Here is a 23,877-nt window from a genome sequence, read left to right on the forward strand (position 1 = left end):
ATAAATGGAATATATTTTGGTCGAGCGAAGCCGCGGGCGGTCGTTAGTCTTATTTACTTTTGGTATAATATAAGTAGAAACTAGCTAGACGTATAGACCATGCCTTTACCTAAATGACCTTATTTAATCTATTGTTACAAAAACACTTGTTTTAATACATAAGGTATTGGGTATATTATTATTGAGTTACATCTATTAGTTTCATCTAGGTCACGATTTTTAGAGCAGTAGTAGTGGTGCTATTATAAACGCACTAGTTTATAACAAAACAAAGCAATATGTAACCTAAATATACTAGATACATTGATTTAGATAACTTTACAATCGCCCTTAATTGCTAAACCATAAATGATAAGAGGTGTAGCTATTTTTGCATACAATGTTTTATTAGTACAACCGACTTAGCGTTGTATCTGATACATTTTGTATGGTAACAGCCTAAATTTTAACATAGTGCAATGCGATATTACTTATTAGCTGAACATACTATTGATTTCAACTTTATCTACTATTATGTAAAATTAATCATCGATCTAGCTGCCAATACGTCTACTAGCTATTCTTATTGTTCACCATCATGCAAGACGTCAAGAGGTAAGTAGGTATGGATGGATTATCCATACTATCCATACTCATATTATAAATGCGAAAGTGTCTCTGTCTGTCTGTCTGCTAGCCTTTCACGGCCCATCAGTCAAACTGATTTGTATGAATTTTTATTTACGAAACTATATCTTGCATGATGAGATAATATAAGATTGCTCTATAAGATATTCAATTTATTTTGAACTAGTTCTGTGTGCGATTTTTCCCGCGTGGAAATTATTGAAAAAAAATATAGGCTTTATAAAATTATTGGACTTATAATTCAATATCATGAGGATGATGATGAAATCAACACCATCAAAATAAATTTATACGAGATCTAATAGTTCAGTGCATTCTAAAGCGTGATTATAAATTCAAATCTGTAATTAAATTAGACGAACGGCTCTAAATAATAAGTCATGTGTTATTATTGCCAAGGGAATGAAAAAATGACCAACCGCAGTCTTTGAAACAAAAATAAACGTATACAAAATTGGCCATGTGCGAGTTATACTCGCCTACCGAGGGATCTGTAGCTTGGAAAGAAAAACATAAACATGTTTGGTTGAATATTGTACCATCTTAAAAATAATTCCCTTTTATTTGGGACCGCAAAACCGTTTTAAAAGCGCTTTAAATTATTGCTTAAATCGCACATATTGCTAGACTACGAAATGTTAGAGGTGCATGCCCGTATTCGATCCCCGGATCCCCCGATCAGGAGGCCAAAGTTTTAACCTTAATAAAGTTTGGCAAGCATTATTCAATACTATTCCAACAAGTCAATAGCATTAGTAATAACTGAAATAAGCGGGTGTGTCAGACGGACAGACAGACTTAGTAGCACTATAAAAGTACCTTTTCACCATTTTGGTACGGAATTACGGAACCCTAAAACATCTACAAGGTCTTCGGAATCCATTAAACATTTCGAAGACTTGCTCCAAACAAAAAAGGAGCTCCATCCTGCGATAATATGAATGTTTCCAGGTTCCACTTTTGCTCATAATATTAAACATAGTACTTTTTGATATATCTCTTATTCCCTTACAAATCAACGGGATCGTGACGTTTTACCGAACATTTTATGGTAGATTCTCACGACATCTGCGCGATTCTATTAATATATTACCTGCCTATGAGACAGCCTGAAATCTATAAAGCGTTGCTCCGATTTAAGATGAAATCTATGAAGCGGTGACAGAGTTAAAACGATACAGATCTAATTTCCACTGGCTCAGAATGCCCTTCATATCAAGAAGAATCAGCAAAAACTCGTCAGTTGCTCTTTTCAAAATGATAATACCTGATGATAAATAAGAAAAAATTTTGAAACATGGACGGATGGGAATTCTTTAGTGATAGATATAATTTAAAAAAAAATATGTACAGTACGCGGCCGAAAGTAAAGAACATCGGCCTTTAGAATGACATTTCAGCTTTGTAGAGCGTTGTCTCTGTAACTCATACCTATATGATGTTTTGTCGGTCTTAACGACAGTGACGACGCTCTACAAATTTGCTATCGCCTTCGATGTACATTACTTTCGGCCGCGTACTGTAAATTGTTTTGCGGTTGGACGGTTTGAATTTGAATTGCAATATTTTGTCATATTGAGCCCGGAGCCCGCTTTGGAGTGAAGAGTCGTCAAGCCGACAAGCCGTCAGGCAGCCATTATACTCGTTATCAGCCGCACGACCTTCCTCGGGAACAATGGCGCTTCCAACCATACCTTGTATTGTGTTGATACTCGTATATACTCGGATCGTCGCACGCGCAGCCTCGAGCATATATTTTTAGCTACAGGAAGGTTCGACCGTCATAATATTTCCTCGAGAGCGTGCCTACATAAAACATCATGTCGCATATTGTCGCATGTTGTGAACTTTTTAAATGAGCAGATAATATAATTATATCTTTTATGCTGTAACATGATTTTTATGTTTTTTCTAGCTTATGCTCGCGACTTCGTCCGCATAGACTACATAAATTTCAAACCCATAACCCCCCCTAGGGGTTGAATTTTCAAAAATCCATTCTTAGCGGATGTCTACGTCAAAGGTCGGTACGTATAGGTCGAGCTGAAATTTCAGCCCGATCCGCCCAGTAGTTTGAGCTGTGCGTTGATAGATCAGTCAGTCAGTCAGTCAATCAGTTAGTCAGTCAGCTTTTCCTTTTTATAGATTTTGAATAAATATAAATTACTAGTTGATGCCCGTGACTTCTGCGTGGATTTAGTTTTTTAAAATCCCGTTGGAACTCTTTAAATTTCCGGGATAAAAGTAGCCTATGTCTTCAAGTCTTTAACTATATCTATGCAAAAAATCACGCCGATCCGTTGCTCCATTGTGACGTGATTGAATGACAAACCAACAAACCAATAAAACAACAAACAAACACACTTTCGCATTTATAATATGGGTAGTCATAAGTATTGTTAAAGATGAATTAAAACGGATAGTAAATTGGTTTTAAAGAGCAGTTTTACTTGTACTTTTTTGACTAGGTAAAAATTTTCAGTAATTTTATGAATAGATTGAAAACAAAAATAAAGACCAAAATCCAGTAAGAACAATTATGTCATTGTACAAAACAATGTATTTTCAATTTTTCAAAGGCCGTTGCAAACGTAACATATTTTAAAGTTAATTACCATGTTTATCTCTCTATGGCCGATTTGAATTTATTGGGCTCATTTACCTATTGTCCTTGTAGTTCCTTGCAATGGGACATTTAGTATAAGAGACGACTGTAAAAATCCTGATTGAATTCGTACACACAAAATCTCAGTCATACCAGGATGAAAAGTTGTAATAATTATAATTTTATTTGACAGTCATCAATTAAATTATCTTGGTACTTGTATCTTTGCAATATATTAAAATCTTTTTAAATAAATATTTTAACAAAGAGTAACACAATTATTGTGATTAACATCAGAATACACGATGCCTTAACTCGCTGGCTAATCGTAACGACATGAAAATAAACTAGAACGCTAACTGTCCCATTGTATACACGTGTCATATTACAAGCTGTACCTATAGTACGCGACAGGTCGAGATGGCAATCGGGATGGAGACGCCCCGCATACACGCACAGCCCCCGCACTAACCCGGTGCGGGATAGTGCGGATGACGTACGGGTGTGCGGGGAGTCCCCCGTGCCTCATACCCTGATTGCCATCTGGACCTGTCGCGTACTATACTTAGGTATGTAGACTATGTAGACTATTGTGAGTTATGCTCATGACAACCTAAACCACCAGTTTTTATCAATGATGAAAGGTTTTGTTCGAAATTAGACTGTTGACCGAAGACAGTCGTCTCTTAGTGCTTATGGAGTGCCGAGTGATGCCCGCATTTTAGCCCGTGTGGATTTAGATCTTTAAATATCCCGTGGGAACCCTTTGATTTTCCGGGATAACATATAGCCTATGTTAACTCAGGGTGTAAGCTATCTCCATTCGAAATTTCAGCCAAATCAGTTCAGTGCTTGCGGCGTGAAGGAGTAACAAACATCCAAACATCCAAAATTTTTCATTTAATTAATAATATTAGTAGTAGGTATTATGATTAGGATGTTTTTTGAAATTTTGTCCACAACACAAAAAACAGTCTCTTACTATCCTTTGGAACGTTATATTCTATAGGATTAAATTACGTTTTAAAATTCAGTCGTTAATCAAGTAAAAGATATTTTTACGATGTAGCTCTATTGCCATTCTAACGGTCGTCCCTGGGACTAAGAATTATTTTATTCGGCGCCTCGGCGGTTGATCTGCTCAAGTATTTTGTTTTTCTCCAGTGCATTAGCCCCAGATCTCGATTAATCCGTGGTGAGGTGGAGACGTCACCGCGACGTTTGTTTACTTAGATGTGTTTTTGAAATGACGCGCATTTTACTTATCAACTAAGAGCCAGCGCGTGCCAGACATTTGTTATTTTATTATAGCTAGTTTCTCTACGTATTGCCCCCGACACTGGGAGAAACATTTCTTTGAATCGTAATGGCTTTGGGAGATAATATGTAGTAAAGGTCTAATCAATCTTACGTAAAAGTTTAAGGGTGTCTGGCAGGGGTATGCCACGACACTAAGTGTCTGGCAATGCATGACGTTATTTCTAATATAATTCCAAAGAATACATACAAATATTAGACTTTATACTTTGACGTAAGATTTTGTACACCTTTATTACCTGTTATCTCCCAAAGCCAATATGATCTAAACAAACGTTCTTCCCAGTGTTGGGGAAACACGCATAGAAACTTTCAGCTTTTGTCAAATAATGAAGGTACGGCACGCGCTGGCTCTCTCTTTTAATTAATTTAGAAATTGCGTAACATTTTGATATCTGTACATCATTAGTAGAATGTTTTTGTCTTAAACTGTTTTGATATTACTATCGCCAATTGCGTAGTGCGTAAATAAATAATTGAAGGAAATTAGACGCTCACGTCGCACGTATTGGTTTATCAATGAGTTGTATTATACATAACGAAACATGCAATCATGCATGTTACGTATGTACTCTTAAAAACTTCTTCATTAAAAAGTTCCAAGCAAAACCCCTTCTCTTCATAGAAAAGCGTCAAGCATGTAAAATTTTCTTTTGCGCAATTTGTGCATTGCATACGCACGCAAGAAAATTGAAATTGATAATATTATTTAAAAAAAGATTGGTTTTGACTTTAATCTAAAAATTAGGTTAGCTAGGCTAGGCTGCCGTTACAAATAGCTAAATATCGTAACGATATTTTGTAAAGAGCCACTGCCGAGATTTTTTATTGGCTTTTCTCGATAGAAAAGGAATTCCAAACCAGTGGACTTTTGACTATGTAAAAGCCCTGTCTTATTAAAGTCAAAATCGGAAATCTTTAAATAGATTCATAGACATGTCATCGACCTCGATAAGTCCATATCAACGATAATTCAGATGAAACAGCGAAAATTCAGGTTTTGTTCTCTTTCAGGTTCACAAAGAAGACGTTGTTGGATTCGGCATCGCAAGCAATGGAAAATTTTTGATGTCCTGTTCAACAGACAGTGAAATGATCATTTGGGACCTTAAAGGCCAACAATTAGAACGTTTGGATACCTATCTCATGAGTACATACACGGCCAAAATATCACCATGTGGCCGATTCGTAGTCGCCACAGGCTTTGCCCCGGACGTTAAAGTGATGGAAGTATGTTTCACAAAAACTGGAGAGTACAAACAGGTTTCAAAAGCGTATGAACTGACGGGGCACACGTCCGGTGTATATGACGTCGCCTTTGCTGTAGACACATCGCATATTGCCACTATATCGAAGGACGGCACGTGGAAGCTTTATCATACGAGAAGTAAGTAGTATCAATAGATAGTATTAGTAGATATTAACACTTATAGTTGTTGAGACGACCGTCAAAAATATGATTTAGGTTGGAAACTCTTGTTCACGTCACGCCAGCGTATGCCACGCCAGGCATGTTTCAAATTAAATCGTATGACTTGAAACTCAACCAAGAAGAAGAAAATTTTTTTGGTGAGGTAGCGTGTTAAAATGTATTCTTGGAAATTGGTACCTATTCAGTGTCTGTAATTATGTAAGTTCTTTTTTCTATCAATATTTGGAATACCATAAAAGTTTGTTTTTGTCGACACAAATCATGTTTTTGTCGATCTAATGTTCTAAACAAGCTTTTCAAAAGTTTATGTGTAATTTGATTCATGTGCATTTTTGACGTGGGCTCTCGGTCTACGGGTGATTAATTTGAATATTATCACTTATAGGTATACTACGCCGTAATTAACAAGTGTGCGTTTTTAAGCTTATGCTTAGTTGTTATGTGTCAGCACTCGATGGTATAATGTTACATTTTATTTTGCATCATTGTGCGACATCGGCTGTCTGTCCATCACAACTGCTTATTACAAAGTTTTGAATAAAACGTGCTCAACTTTATTACAAATTAAAGAATTGTAATTATATATTTTTATTTTCGTTGTAAAAAGGGCCGAAATGAGGGGTCGAAATTTTTAAATAGGATTAGGGTACCTGTCCACTGAAGTGGAGCTGAGCGGAGATGTTTATAGTTGACCAATCAGAGTTTTCTCAGATGAAGAATTATCACGCTATTTACCGACATTCTCATTGGTCGGCTCAACATATTTATTATCTACGCTCCGCTACGCTTCATTGGACAGGTACCCTTACTATGAGTAAGATTTCCACAATTTGACAATCAAAACGTGTACAATGATTCCCATGTTGAATGAATTATTTGATTTTGATAATTCAAGTCCAAAACTGCAACTCTCGTTGGACGAGTCTGACTTACACTTAGCAGGCTTTTTTTTGAAATATTGGCATATATTTATATGGCATAAATATAAAATTTGAATATCATTAAGGACACGCATTTGGGCCTGCCACGTGCCGCCGCCATCACAGGTTCGTCCTTTAATCACGTGGCTTTTTATCCCTTGTTCTAACCTCACGTGTTTAAAGGACGCCTTATGCTAAAGTAAATAAAGATTAGTCGGAATTTTCATCACAAAAGACACCGCGTCTTGGCTTTGCAGATCTAGAAAAGTCAGCATTGAGCTGTTTCAACTGGAGTAGGCAGTGCTTTTATGTCTTCTTGCTTGCCTCTGAATGATGGATGGATGGACTTTAAGTGAAGAAGCGCGCAGCGCAATAAAAAAAGCAGTAGATGGTCCTTATTTGATGTAAGGTCAATTTGGCAAAGTAATTATTTAGTATTCCATAACAATTAAGGTTATTTTAAAGCAGTATATTGTTAAACATAATATGAATTTGTATTGAACTTGAAGTTACAGTTGCCCGCAACAGGTACATAGAGTACATTAACCCTTGCCAGTAAAAAAACTGCGCCAACCTGAACTGGTTACATCCTTGCTCTTAAATGCCTTAAATACCAATAAAGGTATTGACACACGATGGGCAAGTGTTGTTATTTTTGGACGGATCTTTTTTCATTCATAAAATCTGTATATCTAGTAAATACCTATTATATCTTTATTGCGAAAGCCGGGTGCGCATTGAACTTTACCAAAATCGAGTAAATTAGATTTTTGCTTTTGAATAGTGAAAATGATGAAGTTAGGCTAGAATGAAATTATTTTCTTACTAGAGTTTGTCCGAAAGACGCTATAAGTCCACAAATTGTTAAGGTGACGCAGGACGCTCGACCGAAATTGGCAGCGCACGTGGGTTACATGTTTGCTTTTCACTTGACATTTTATGAGAAAGTTGAGAGGCACGATGATTTTCACTGAAATCAATCACGCGAAAAGTATTTTTGAGAAATAACTGCTGAATTTATGTTTGCAAAGTAAAGTTATTTCAAGTAATGAATAAATAAACAACGTCTAATGATAAATTATTTTAGAATTTTCATATCCCTAATCTTATTTATTTACGCCCAAAGTTGTCATTAATTTAGTGTTAAAATAGGAATCTTTTGAGCCTCGTAACTTTTAAATCAATATTTTATATATCAATAAACCTAGATAATGACGAGATAAATCGATATAATTCTTAGTTTTGTGCGTACAATATCGAATATTGTTGTATTTTCCCTCCTACGTTTGTATGGAGAAAGCACCGAACTGAACTACCTTAAGGCGCGTGGCTGCCATTCTAGTGACGTCAGCACTAGACTGAAGTTTCGAGCTGATGGTATATTTTTAAATTAGTCTTAAATAAGGTAAAGGTAAGTCAGAAATATTATAACCTAAATTTTTCACTATCGTCCAAGTATTAATTTACAGTATAATATTTTTTCTTGTTTAAAATGTCAAAAATCACACGTTTTAAATTTTACAAATAGCAGATTTTTATGACAGTCTGGAAGTTTATTATTATAATAATAATATGGTGGGCAAGGCCCTAACACGCCATGAAATTGTTGTTGCAATTTATTTAGCTCTGCCAATAATATGTACATGTTACATCATCCAAAATCACTCTGTGGGTACCCTGCCTGAAAGTTATCTCTATACTTACATATAATATAAAAAAAAAGATTCCGACGAATTGAGAACCTCCTCCTTTTTTTGAAGTCGGTTAAAAAGGGTATTATTGCTTTTTGATAACACATCCTTTTCCTTCAATTTTTAATGAGTTTAATATTATTAATTAGTAATTAAACTCATTAAAATAATTATTATCTAGAAATTAACCTCAAACAACGTAATTAGTAACTAATTACGTTATTAAGGTTAATTTCTAGATTAAAATTTTTATTTCCTTATATTCGTTTACTCACTACGTGTATCTTTATCTCCACACTTGTACGCTCATTGGAGTGATAATTATTTTAATCGCTGTTTATTTAATTTTTCCTTGATAGTTGATAGTGAGGAAATGAGTCCCATCGTCCCCTTTATCTTTTGAAGGAAAACATCCTGTGAAAACCTGCGTACCTGAGAGCTCACCATAATGTTCTCAAAGGTATGTGAAGTCTGCCAATCCGCACTTGGCCAGCATGGTGGACTATGTCCAAACCCTTCTCGTACTGAGAAGAGATCCGTAAGTGGGTTGACCATGATGACGATGATGATGATTTTGAGATAAATAGCTTCTATGACGCGTAGCAGGATAACGATATAATAAATTACGTTATATAGACCTGACGTCAGTTGACGCCGTCGGGCCTGCCCCAAGAATGACGACTCATACATGTGTGTTGTGAAAAAAATAAGCAAGACATTTTACTACTTATGTACTATTATGTACTAGATGACGCCCGCGACTTCGTTCGCGTGGATTTAGGTTTTTGAAAATCCCGTGGGAACTGCCGTAGCCTATGTCACTCTCCAGATCTTTGACTATACCCATGCAAAAAATCACGTCAATGCGTTTCTCCGTTGCGACGTGATTGAAGGACAAACCAACAAACCAATAAACCAAAAAACCAACAAACAAACACACTTTCGAATTTATAATAAAGGTACTGACTACTCGTAGATGATGTCCGCGATTTCTCGTGAATTAGGTCTTAGGTCCGGGATAAAAAGTAGCTTATGTGTACCTCAGATACAAGCTATCTCTGTACCAATTTTCGTGAAAATGGTTAAAAATATGGGCTGTGAAAAGCTAGCATACAGACAGACACAGTTTTGCACTTAATATTACTCGCAGTACCTATATGAATTACTGCAATAGACTATCAAACGGATCTAAATGAGGTTATCTTTAGTATTATTTCTCAAGGCTCGTGTTTTAAGTTATATTACCCATAGATAAATAAGTTAACTAAGCACCTACGCTACGCACTTACTATAAGCTAAGTACATAATGATTATTATAATTATTTAAATTCTAAGGGCCGTTTGTTTCAAACCATTGGTCTTCGTAAGATACGTTCGTTAAAATTTAACAGACGTAGACGAATTTTAACATCTGTTAATTTAAGAGCGTTGCTTCATTACACAAAAAACTGTTCGTCATTGTTATTCTGGTTACGAAACTAACCCTAAAAATTAACTAACTTTTCCGTATCCTTTTTTATTTCATTTTATATTAAATTATATAGTTATTGATATTGCTACTTCGCATTTTAAACACTTTTTCTTTTTTTTAAATTCTCTTTCATCTTCAAAAAAACTACAATTAAAAGCACTGAATTCAATTGATTCCATTATAATTTGTAAATAAAATATTCCGTTTGTAAGAAGTATGAAGTTACGAATGATTTGACGATCACCAATGGCGCCAGCACTGGTTAACGTAAACGTAACTTTTTAACGAACGTTAGCGCTAATAGATGCTGAATCAACGCTTTTTCTTTTCTTACGTTCGTTAGCGCCATATTTAAAGGTTACGTGTCCGTCAAAATTTGTTGAAACAACCGGCCCTAAGGTATCATAATTATAAAAAGTAATAACGGGAAAACTGTTTTCAATAATAGGTACCTACCACCCCCCCTACCTACCTACTTAATTTCAATAAATAAATTCTAAAGAAAAACAATATCACAGTGTTCGGAGCGCGTAAAATATTCCGTTAAACAGACTGCATTATTATTGTTAACCGAATAAGTATTAAAAAAATTCTACATTTTCTACGTTTTTAATAAGTTTTGGTCAGAAATATATTCATGTTTATTATACGTTACGCAAATGAGATTGATTTCATTAAAACTGAGCGACTGGGTTTTCTAAGCATTCGTTTTACGTAATTGTTGTAGTCTGCAGAGACCAGTATGACTTATGGGTCAGTATCATGTCATGTCATGAATGCTGCCTTTACGTTATGTAAGCTTTATAAATTTTGCGTGTGATTCATAAAAATTGAGCATTTGACGTTTAAATTTACCTTTACAAAATTTAAAAGATACTTCTTTCCTTATTACTAATTCACAGCAGAAATATAGAGTTATATTTTAATAAGTTTAATGTATACCGTGATATACAGCGTATGCCAATTAAAAAACAGGTCAAGTGCGGGTCGAAATACACATAAGGTTGGGTTCCGTGGCCGTTCTAGTGGAATAAAAATGGTTTTTAATCTTTCATTTGCAAGAAAACATTAAAAATAATCAAAATTCAAGGCGATAGCTTGAGTACTGAAATAAGTAGCTTGACAGACGAACAAAGTTGTACCAGAAGGGTTTCCTAATAAGCATAATTACAATGTAAAAATGTAAAATAGCTAAATAAACTAAGGTGGTAATGTAGGTACTTACATAGTAATGATACCAGACACATACAAATACCAGACATGTTGTACATACCTAAGTACATGCGATTTCCGCGCTGAATCATACCAGTAGTATTTTGTTAGGTACCTGAAGAAGCAATTAAAACACTTAAAAATGCAAAAAATAATGATAAGACTCTTCAACATTGGCTTAATTCCTGTTAAATAAAACTATACCTTCGTTTCCACCAGGCAGGGATGTAAATGTGAAACGAGGGATATGCTTGAAACGCACCAATAGAAATGCCTCATTCGCAAAACTTAGCTACTCATTGAAACATTTTCCATTAGAGCTACCAACAGACCAAGCAACTACGCAGTAGATTTATAGATTTATTAGCTTATGCCCGCGACTTCGTCCGCGTGGACTACACAAATTTCAAACCCCTGTTTCACCCCCTTAGGGGTTGAATTTTCAAAAATCCTTTCTAAGCGGATGCCTACGTCATAACAGCTATCAGCATGCCAAATTTCAGCCCGATCCGTCCAGTAGTTTGAGCTGTGTGTTGATAGTTCAGTCAGTCAGTCAGTCAGTCACCTTTTCCTTTTATATATTTAGATAGAGCACAAGTGTGTGCGTAAATACAGATGCACTCTCTACTTTTATAGCCCACTGGGACGGTAATCTGAAACGATCGGAGAGAGATCAGACGCAGGACCAACAGCTTTATGTGCTCGGGAGGGTAACCACTGCCAACTTCCTATCTCCGGAATGTCTGTGAATACAAACGACACAGTGAAATCTCTTGTATAGTAGATACGCGACCGGTGGCAATCAGGGTATGACGCGCGGGGACGCCCCGCCTGCGCTCGCCCGCACCGGGTTAGCGCGGGGGCTGTGCGGTTGTGCGGGACGTTCCCTCCACGATTGCCATCTCGACCTGTCGCGGACTATAAATGCATTATGCAAACCTATTTGCATCGCTGTTGCCGGCTTCGACAATTTCCGTTTTGTGCTGCGGCTCCCGCTCGTGAAGCCGATATAGGACAAGGCTGTTGTCAACTCATCTATACGTATGAAAGGATAAACTAACGGACTGATATATCAACATACCTTCAGCTTTAGAAACTCTAGATTGTGTATGTAGGTTTATGATTTTTCTTTAACGTATACGGTATAGCCCCTTAGTAAGAGAGGATTTTCAGAAATGTTTCCAGGCGAAGCCAGGATGGCTCAGATTTACAGCTAGTAGAAAACACGTTTTTTTAATTTTACACGTGTTTATGATGATTGCCAAGTGCATAATTTTATTGTTATGAGTGTTACAAATATTTCCAGTATTTTTGCCTTTTCCCCGCTTTTCCATTTGTGACGTACCTAACGTCTTTTTTATCAACGTCATTTTTAGGGTTCCGTACCCAAAAGGAAAAACGGAACCCTATTACTAAGACTCCGCTGTCCGTCCGTCTGTCTGTCCATCTGTTTTTTCGTCTGTCACCAGGCTGTATCTCATGAACCGTGATAGTTAGACAGTTAAAATTTACACAGAAGATGTATTTCTGTTGCCGCTATAACAAGAAATACCTACTAAAAATAGACTAAAATAAATATTTAAGGGGGCTCCCATACAACAAACATGTTTTTTTAGATAATGGTACGGAACCCTTCGTGCGCGAGTCCGACTCGTACTTGGCTGGTTTTTGTTCATAAACTTAACTTAAACTATAGACCTCATATAACCTCTTATAAGAACTCTGACTCTACGCACTAAACGGATCTGTCCGACAAAAATTATAGCGGGCTGTAACTCGATTTTGCTTCAGTGTCAGATCATGATTTTTGTTCGGAATACCCGTTCCATACATTTTTTAATGAAAGATATAATTTTATTTATTTTAAAATACATCGCACCAATATGCGTATACATAAATAATATAAAATATAAATAAATCTGAATCGGTCACAATGTTGAATTAGTAGTATAATAAGACACATCTATTTTTATTAATGAGTGAACTGAGCTATTTATATCACTTAATGGATGAACTATTTTTAACTGAGTTAAATGTATGTTTCAGTCGAGTACGCCCGCGGCGAGTCCCCCCACATCCTAGAGTCGGGCAAGTACACACGGACGGCGCGGCCGCCGCGGATCGCGCTGTCGCCCAATGCTGAAGTGCTGGCAGTGTCCTGCAACAACGACGTGGAGTTCTACGACACTTACACTGGGGAACTGTATGATACAGTTGAAAATGTTTTTACAGGTTTGTTTCTCTTTAATATTATACCAGCTCATAAAGTTCTTGTTTCTTAAGAAGGCTGTTCCGTCAGATAGCGATTATCAGGCAGTCGGCACCCAGAAAGGGAGCGTTTTCAACACAGGCTAATTTTACGGTGTGAAAAACGGTCTCTAGAATATCACACCATATTGTTGCAATAGACGACGTTGTAGTAACGCCATTCATATATTTGAGGAAACTAGACCTTTACCAGCGATTTATAGGAGTTTGTAGTATTTATTGTAGTTTTACCACACAGATCGAATAAGTGCTATATTGACGCTTGATGTATGAGGTCTTCATATCTTACAAAAGGATCTCAGTTTGGATACTCAGATATCTTAAGAAATAATTATCTTAGTCTGGTTAGAAAAACGCAAAAAAAAATCTAATTGCCAGGTTAACCTCACAAATTGCGATCGCAAAAAAAGACTGCATCTGTGTGCATCGAGCCTAACAACCTCCTCAATAAAAACAAACTGAACACGGAATCACGAAACGAGACGGATCCTGGATCACGTCGTGACCCGTGGCCGCGCTAAACCTCTGGTCAGACACAACGCGTGACGTGAATCAGCATGAATGGTCACACTGAACAAGTGACCGCCCGTAGTGGCGTGACTCCTAGAAGCTTTACAGAGAATTCAACAACAAGAGTACGCATATACAAGATTTTGCATGAAAACAATAGCATAAAAGGTTGGCGGGGGACAGGTGAGAATGCTTTGTTGTGATTGGTGGGCTCAAAAGTCATGTAAACAAGACAATGTGCGGAATGAGAGTACCGAACGGGCGTGGGCCGACTTTTATGCTAAGCAACCTAAGCTTAGCGATCGGGGGTGTCCGGCTATTAGGCGTCTATAGGTGATAGTAGTATAATGTATTCATGAAACTAATCTCAAAGCACTTCACACTGCGTATTGTGCAGCCACGCGTCCAGTGTAACGAGCTGCCACATGACATATTCCATCGCTACTGAATTATTGACTTCATAGCTCCTTCATAATATAGCTTCAAGACAAGAGTAAAAGGAAACGCGTACTCCATACTAAGACTTCAAAGATGGTTGACTTCTTGCGCAACCCTCTCTGGCAATAAGAAAAAAGTTCTTTGTATCCATGTTTTGTATTCTGTCATGACTCATGATGCGATGCAAGAAACAAGAAACTCTTTTTTGCAGGCACGCATTTAGTTTGAGTTTCTGTCGCGTTGCTACAAGTAGTTGCTGTCGCGGGTTGTATATAACCAGGTCTTAATCCAACTTGCAACCCAAGGGGCAACCTTCGCTCTATGGTAATCGCGAAAAACTGTAACGACGCGCGAAGTGCATCGTAAATAACAAAGAAAATCGTCAACACCAAGTTGACTACATCCGGGAAATTTGCATCTTGGGTCGCGTAGGTTTAATTATTATTAGATACCTATTAATTGATCTTTGTTTATTCTGTTGCGAAGAGTCGGATGGTTACTAAAACGTACCGTTTATAAGCTCTTATTTGCGGATTTTTTGTTACGTAGATAGATTTGCTGTGACGCAGGGCAGAAATCGCGTATTCGGAAGGTATGGATTTATAGGCGATACCACGTTGCAAGTTTAAAGAACCGTTTTTAATTAAGGAATTGCCAACAAAGCCCATTCTTGCTAACTTTTGTTCAGGATTAAAAATAATATCGATAGACTTAGGTCCGTGTAGGCGGGGGGATGCCCCGCACACCCGCACGTCACCCGCGCTCGCCCGCACCTGGTTAGCATGGGGGCTGTGTTCCCTCCCCGATTGCTATCTCGACCTGTCGCATACTATAGTTTCTGTTCGAAGACTTTGATCTTCAAGCACTGAGGAACTTCGGACGAGAAGATATCTCAAAGCTTCCCGAACGCTGCCCAGCCGACTTGGAGTCAGCGGAAAACCTGCTCGGCATTGGACCTACCTAGATTGGGTGTCTCAGATACTCGTCTACAATTAATTATTTAGAGTGCAGTGCTCTCAACAATAGGCTACTTGACAATTTTTTTAAGTTGGTCTTAAATGGTTAATATTTGTCCTATTATATCAAAAAAATTAACACTATATTTTTTTGCGCCCTAAAAACCGTAAAACTTTAATTTAAAAAAATATTTTTCTTAGACAGGTGAAAACACTGTCGGCCATGTTTGGCCGATAGATTATCTGTGCTCTGACGTCATGCATTTGTAAACAACAGTATAACCCTGTGGTTATACTAACCATTTAAGGACAAATATTAACCATTTAAGACCAACTTAAAAAAATTGTCAAGTAGCCTATTACTGGGTGGGGCGGAACACAATACAAGAAACAATGAAATTATTTTCATTTCATGTTATCTTTTTGTTAAACTATATTGTCTGACAATGTTGAAAGAAAGTCTATTTCCTGTTGGTCATTGAGCTGATAATAATAAAAAACATTTCATTCCAAAACACTTGTACCTACTACGGAATAATCGATTTGATTCATATCAAAAAGTCGTCGCAGACAAAAGGATTTTATCAGCGTCGATGGGTCATCTTAGCAATTTAAATTCACAGACGTGACGTGAAACGCAAGCATAATTGAATAGTTTTATGAATAAATGGATATAGTTCACAGGACACAGGAGTTTAGGACTATACTTAGCTGCCTTTCTATCACGGATGTGAGATGATGTATCGGAAGGGTATAAAACCCACTAATATGATGATTTGATTTTCTTACCTTAAGCTCATTAATTCATTAATTCAAATGAAATACTAATATAAATGCAAAAGTGTGTCTGTCTGTCTGTCGGTCTGTCTGCAAGCCTTTCACGGTCCATCCGTTCAACCGATTTTGACGAAATTTGGAACAGAGATAGCTTGCATTCCGGGGAAGGCTTATACTCTTGTTCCGTAAAATTAAAAAGAGTTGCCACGGGATTTTTAAAAACCTAAATCCGTGCGGATGAAGTCGCGTGCATTATCTAGTGAACTATAAAAATGAAGCTATTTGAGCCTTTACAGATATCTCTCGCTACGCATCTTCACACATTCTTATAAGTACCTAATAAAATACATTATATTGAATATTTGTTCTATAAAAGTTCTAAATAAAGTAAAACCTAAAAGTTTAATAATTTTACTTTTGTTAGTTGGATGGTAACTACACGTAATATAATATTTCTATTTATGTAATAGGTTTCTATTTATGTCCGTCGTAGCCTCACATACTGAAAGCTATAAATTACTAAGAGCTTTTATTGATCGTCTATTTTCAATGACGTTGAGGCCTATGTTTGAGGCGCGATATCACATGCGATGTGATGTGGCTTCATTTCGTACGAGTATCGATAGTCTATTCCGATATATTTTCATACATCTCGATTTCCGTCTTTACAAGCGTAACCGTTTTGAGATACGTGTTTAAGATGGCAACAGGTTTGGCAAAGGTTTACAACGCCACTTGTCATATATTGATCGATTACGGCCAGTGTTGGCCAGCTTGCTGATGAGTGTCGCTGCACATTATCAAGGAACCTTGCCGTAGATATTGGCTGGCACTCGCAGAACATGTCGTATAGGGCTAACAGGAACTGGAGGTTTTTATTTACCTAAAACTCCAGTTAAATTTATTTTCATTTTTTATTCCTATACAAATTAGCCATTGACTGCGATCTCACCTGGTGGTAAGTGAAGATACAGTCTAAGATGGTAGCGGGCTAACCTGGAAGGGGTATGACAATTTCATTAAATCCCAATACCCCTGGTCGTTTTCTACGCCGCGTCGCACCGAAACGCTAAATCGCTTAGCAATACGGCTTTGCTAGTAGGGTGGTAACTAGCCACAGCCGTAGCCTCTACCCGACCAGACCAAAGACCCTTTAGAAAATAAGTATAAATTCTCAAACTGCCCCTACCGGGAATAGAACCTGGGACCTCCCACTTTTGCACCAGGGAAGTTGACGCTAATCCTGATTGACTCGTCAAAACACTCAATCGAAATTAGGTCGCTCGCTTACAATTTTTGAAGCAGCCTACTTACAGGTGAAAGCTGGGAAAGCTCAGAGCAAGAGGGATTTTTGATCGCAAATTTAAATTGTCATTGGCACCGATTCTAAGCACAAACTAATTTTAGAGTATTCGCACCCTCTTCTTACTATTGTAATATGAAAAGGACAGAAGCAGTTTGACATTTCTAAATTTAATTTTTAGATGGTAAAACCCGTGTTTTTAGCACGCACTCGCGAACCTACTGTTTAAATTTGTATTGTGCACTAAAATTTAGAGTCTTTAAATGTGAAAGTCATGTTCCTTTTTTTGCATTAGTAAAAAGAAAAGGATGCAGATACTCTAAATTTAGTTTAGAGAGAGACTAGAGAATCGGGGCCACTGTTACAGTTAGCCGTTGCGTGCTAAGTATTCTATCAATATGGATTTGTGTAGATCGTAGTAAAGTGCATAAGTAATGCAATGCCCTGTGATCGATTTAAAGTGATGTAATCTGATTAAACTGTCTACGCGGAGTCGAGTTTAAGTTTTATGAACTTTCAATCCTATTAAATAGATAATAACGATTCTTTAGCAAAATGTAATAGGCTCTATATACCTTATTTACCTACATAATCTTATTTTAACTGAAACGTATGTACCATTTCCAATACCATAAGTACCATACAATTTCCAACTTTATCTTCTAAGTTTTATAATATATATATTAAATATACATAATTCGATTCTTGGGTTCTTTCAAAAAATCCACCGAAAGAACGTTCTGGCTATTATGGAACTTGTAACAAAACGTCCGAGGCTTCGACGTCTACCTACATTTGACAAAATATCGTCAATTCACGATCAAACTGAGAGTTCCCTCACTCTAGTTCCTCTGGCGATAGTCACAATAGTCAATAGTTGACACATTGGTTCGGCAGAGTGGCAATTTAATTTTTGAATATATAGATTAAGACAGGCCTTTAGAAATTTTACTAGACAAGACAAGAAAAATAGGATTGCTATTTTATTTTCATGATTGCCTAATTAAGGTCGTGCGCGGGCAGTTTTATTGATTGTATATGATTTTTCATACACAATTGTAGGCCAAAATTGCGGCGTGTGCGTGCACCCATATCTAAACCTACGCCATATAAATTGTGATGCATTGAGGCAGCTATTTGACCCGCATCTCGCCACTCGTGCGTTTCGACTATTAATATTTTTAACATGTTAATCCATTCTAATATTATAAATGCGAAAGTGTGTCTGTCTGTCTGTCTGCTAGCTTTTCACAGCTCAACCGTTTAACCGATTTTGACGAAATTTGGTACAAAGATAGCTTGCTAGACATGTGTCCGCTATAGCTTAACTTAACTGAAAACCGCTGCCGTGCCTATAGCGTACCATAGCGTTATTGTCGTAGCTAACAACGGTTATCAGCTAACATCTATGACGAACCACCTGACAACGCAACGCTGCCAACTGGCAACTGACAATGCATTGTTTGGTTTTTTGGTAACTAGAAACGCAATAATTATGCCTTCTCTTTCTTTTTTTCACTGAAAGCTGAGAAGGAGCGGTTATTGGCTACCGGCTTAGTAACTAAGAACTTGATAAACCAAAGCCAACCTTATCTCTATTAAGCTAAGGCTTAACTGTACAAGTACTTGTCCATTACACTTTGATCTATCAATTTTAATACAGTTAGCCTTAGAGTAGTAGAGATAAGGTCCTCTTTGGTTTATCAATCTTCGTGAAATGTTTTTGGTTAACTGGATTGTGTCAAACTATTCGTGCAGGCGTCCACTATAGTTTGACCTATGTCAATGATCATTATAATTAAACTTTGCTGCTATGAACTTAAGGTTGTGATTACTTCACGATATTCATGAAAGTAAAATTGGTTTTATTTTAGTGAATATGCGCGCGCTAGCTATACAGACGGTATTGATACGGCAGCTAGCTTAGTTACTACTACGGAAACCGCTGCGCGTTGAGCATATTAAATTAGTTGAAACACAACTCTGATACCGATATTCGGCAACGGTTATCAATATTGGTATTGAAACTAAATAACTGTTGATTAACCGTTGCCAGAAATAGCCAATAACGCCCATCTTTATAGCTTGCATTCCGGGGAAGGTTATAGGCTTCTTTTATTCCGTAAAATTAACAAGAGTTCCCACGGGATTTTTTAAAACCTAAATCCACGCGGACGAAGTCGCGGGCATTCTCTAGTAGGTATGTTATATTTTAGGTATTCCTAAACATATAATACATACAACAACTGATTGTATGCTAAGCCAGCTGACATTAAAAACCCTTTTTCAGATGGCATAAATCAGATGTGCTTCGACCCAGCCGGCAAGTATCTCTTCGTGTGCGGCGAGAAAGCCGTACGTGTCCTGCACAATGTATGCGGGTACTTCACGACTATCAACAGCTGCACCCGACTGTTGAACACCAAGCAGACCTCTGCCACTGTTGAGCGACTCAAAGACACCATTAAAGACTGTAAGGCAACGTTAGCAAAGTTCGGAAAGTGAGACAGTCAAAGCGATCACGCACTCATCCGATCCGACGAAATCCGTGAAAATACGGATATGAAAATATGTCATAAGCTACCATACAAATAGTTCTATGACTACTTCGGAACGTATTTTTACGGACTCGGATCGGATGAGTGCGTAACCGCCCTTAGTGGTTTCATTAAAGGTGAATAAGAGGTAAAAATAATTCATCATACATACCTACCCCCGTAATTCTTTCATATAACTTTTTCATATTTAGGAACAAAAAAAACTTTTTTTTCAAAACTTTAATATGCCTCTATGTTTTGCAAGCACAATACAAAATAAGAACACGTTGTTGTGTACCTTTCGTTAAAAGGTATAGAAATTTGGATTTCAAACTTGGCCGTTTTACGTTTTATTCACTTTTCAGTGAAATTTAAACTTAATAAGTATAGGTAAGTATATCGATTGTCGATGTTTTGTACTTATTGCAAAATAATTAAAACAAAATATTATTAAATATACAAAACATCGACGACATTCTTTTTATGTGAGAAAATTATGAGCTAGCTTTTCCCAGTTTTTTTAAAATCCTGTTTTTGTTCTGTTTCTTTTATTTTCTATGTTTTTTAAAAATTAAGTATTGTACAAATTATAGGTAGGTACATTAAAAGTAGACGACTTCGGAATTTGTAAGAATAACCAAAAAATATCGCCAAATCACAAACAGTTTATGCCTATAGAAACTGAATGGAAGACCACAATTGTCCTTGTAATTAAGTGAAATAAGTATCTCCTGGATGTAAAATATTACATTAGATAGAATGTCGAACTGACCTATTGTAGAAATGTCTACCTATAATATTATAAACTGTATAAGATTGTCAATTGCATTTATTTTTATATATTATTTTAGTCATACAATAAAATTATGTGTAAACTATAAATTCTAAACTACATAATAATAATATGTGCATTGTCAACGTGCTTAGGTACCTTTCCTACGTGTGCCATATACATCCCTAGAGCCTTATGTCTGCACATTTTAAAAACACCGGCCAAGTGGGAGTCAGGCTCGTGCAATGAGGGTACTACAGTCCTATTTTTTCGACATTTTGCACGATAATTAAAAAACTATGATGCATAAAAATAAATAAAAATCTGTTTTAGAATGTACAGGTGAAGACCTTTCATATGATACCCCACTTGATATAGTCACTCACATAGAAAGTTGAAAATACTAATTATTAGTTCATGACCACAATTTAATTTTTTTTTGTGTGATCTAACCCTAAATTCACGGTTTTCAGATTTTTCCCCAAATGTCAGCTATAAGATCTACCTACCTGCCAAATTTCATGATTCTAGGTCAACGGGAAGTACCCTGTAGGTTTCTTGAAAGACAGACAGACAGACAACAAAGTGATCCTATAAGGGTTCCGTTTTTCCTTTTGAGGTAAGGAACCCTAAAAACGAATAATTATCAGCTAACAAGTGAGGCTGCCGATTATATTATACATAAAAATAGGTATTTATAAGTATAATAACAATTTTGTGTTACATATGGATCACGAGGTCTGCTCAAAATTCTACGATTTAAAAAATATACTTATTAAAAACACATTAAAACTAACTAGGTATGTTTTAATTCGATGTATAATCAGGTACCAAGTTACCATATACAATTTTAATAATTAATATCTCAATATTATTCAATATTATCATTCTTATATCAATTTTAATACTTGTTAATGTTGGTCCAAAAATACGTACATGAATCAAGGTAGGTATAGCTTCTATAAATATATGTATTGTAAAAATAATAAATGCTAATGCAAAGCGTTAGAATCAGAGCGCAGAAGAGCGGCGTCACGGCAAAGAGTAGTCTGCTATGTTCCCTAAGAGTGAAGCCACACGATGCGTTGCGTTGGCGGTGCGGCGCTTGAGCGGTGCCGCTGGGTCATCCTACATAGAAATCGCCGTACCATGCCTCACGACGTCGTGTGGCGCCGCACCGCACGCTAAACGGACTTGATCAGAAAGACGAGGCGGGGTTGGGTGGTGCGTTGTAACTCCATACTTTCTGCCGGAGCGGCAACACAGTGCCCGTGAGGCATCCAATACCGAAATCCACAGCGGTGCGACGCCGCAACGCACCGGATACGTATCGTATGGTCTTAGTCTAGGTTAAGAACCTTGTCCCTTTTGGTAAGAATCACGAATGTATGTACGAATGTGGATCGAGCGCTCCTCGTCTAATACCTATTTGAAACAAACACCTATTTATCGCTATCGAAAGCGAGAGGTCTTGCTCAAGATGTTAGGTATTTGCTTCAAATAGGTATTAGAAACACTGTAACAATAGATTTAATAGATTCATGATAAGAACTTATAACACACACTATCCATTACGCTTTAGAGTTTTCGATGAATCAATTTAGGTGTAATGTTTCTTTGGAGCGGCTTTGTTGTTATTTCTCAGGTTAATTAAATTAGGCAAATTAACTAAAGACTGGATAATTATAGCATTTTTCTTAAGTCGTGAGTTGATAAGATACCTACTAATTATATTCTAAATTATAATTATTGGTAAGTAATTATGTAACTATCTGGATTTGAAAAGTATATACCTACCTATTTGCTGGTGCAAGTACCTATGAAAAACTATGGTGTAAAGTAAAACTGCTGCTGGATTGCGGGAAAACTGCATCAATCATTATTACAATCGCAATCGTTGCGATTGGCTGAATTTATGGTATTCTCTCCTGTTTCCTACCAATTACAACCCGGGTATCTTTAAAACAAGAGTGAATAGGCATCTTCTAGGTAAACGCGTCCCATCTTAGGCCACATCATCACTTCCCATCAGGTGTGACTGTGGTCAAGCGTACACCTATAATGAATAAAAAAAAAAAAAAAAAACTTGTTGCAACAATACATTGTAGCCAATAGTGAGCGACCATCAACCAATCAGAGGTGATTGCGATCGTGACATTGTAGCTGTCATTCTACCGCAATCGAGCCACTGGTCTTTTAGGCAATCTTTTTCAGCACCAAGGATGTGCGAGCATACGTAGAAGGTACTTGTTTGTCAATAGGATCAACCCATTTCATAGACAATCTTGGCTCTGGGCTATTCACTTTCTATGCAGATCCTTGGGTGAAAGGCTGCTTTATACATTTATTGTCGATTTCTTTCAACTTAAAACCTTATTATTGTTATTAATTTAAATGCATGATAATTGAACTATCTAAGTAGTTCCTGTATAAGTTATTGTGGTTCCTGTAGTTGACTATACCTATGTATAAATTACAAACAAAAAGTGAATTATAATAATTTAGGAAATTCTTTATTATGCAATTTCTTTAGGAAATAGCCGTAAACGTAAAATGAACATATTGTTTATTGAATTACTTAAATCAGAAATGACTTTAAATCAATTCCTAGATTTTTACACAAAAACGATTATGAACGTGGAATACCTTTCATTAAATAAAAGTGCATTTATTTTTTAACAATGTGTTTTCTTTTTGCCTAGCCGACCATTTGGGGACACATTTTCTAGACAAGGACGCTTTCGCTCATGTGCAGTTTACCAGTTGCGAATCTGGTAAACTGCTCATGAGCGGGGACGCTCGCTTTACCTTAGGAATTAGGATGCGTCATTTACCCATCTGCGGGGCGATTCACTAACTCAGTGATCATCACTGAATGTAAGCAATCAAGCTCAATCGACACTTATTTTTAATACATCTACGTCTACGAAATACTACTTTATATCCTTTATATCGCTCAGGGAAGCAGCAATGCAGAGCCAACAAATGCCATATGAGCTTGGGGGCTTTCATTCAGTGATCACAGAGTTAGCGAATCACCC

General features: G+C 36.9%; 1 protein-coding gene across 1 annotated transcript in view; it reads left to right on the top strand.

Moving 5' to 3' along the window:
• The window catches only part of LOC117989119 (transducin beta-like protein 2), a 121,455-nt gene extending 97,937 nt beyond the window's left edge, over positions 1-23,518 (top strand). Inside the window, exons 4-6 of the mRNA XM_034976425.2 lie at positions 5,564-5,936; positions 13,322-13,507; positions 19,818-23,518. Of these exons, the coding sequence (XP_034832316.1) occupies positions 5,564-5,936; positions 13,322-13,507; positions 19,818-20,032 (774 nt within the window). The 3' untranslated portion in view covers positions 20,033-23,518. The remainder of the gene's footprint in view (positions 1-5,563; positions 5,937-13,321; positions 13,508-19,817) is intronic.
• Positions 23,519-23,877: the final 359 nt, after the last annotated feature.

The sequence above is a fragment of the Maniola hyperantus genome, chromosome 15, assembly GCF_902806685.2.
Source record: "Maniola hyperantus chromosome 15, iAphHyp1.2, whole genome shotgun sequence".
Taxonomy (NCBI): domain Eukaryota; kingdom Metazoa; phylum Arthropoda; class Insecta; order Lepidoptera; family Nymphalidae; genus Maniola; species Maniola hyperantus.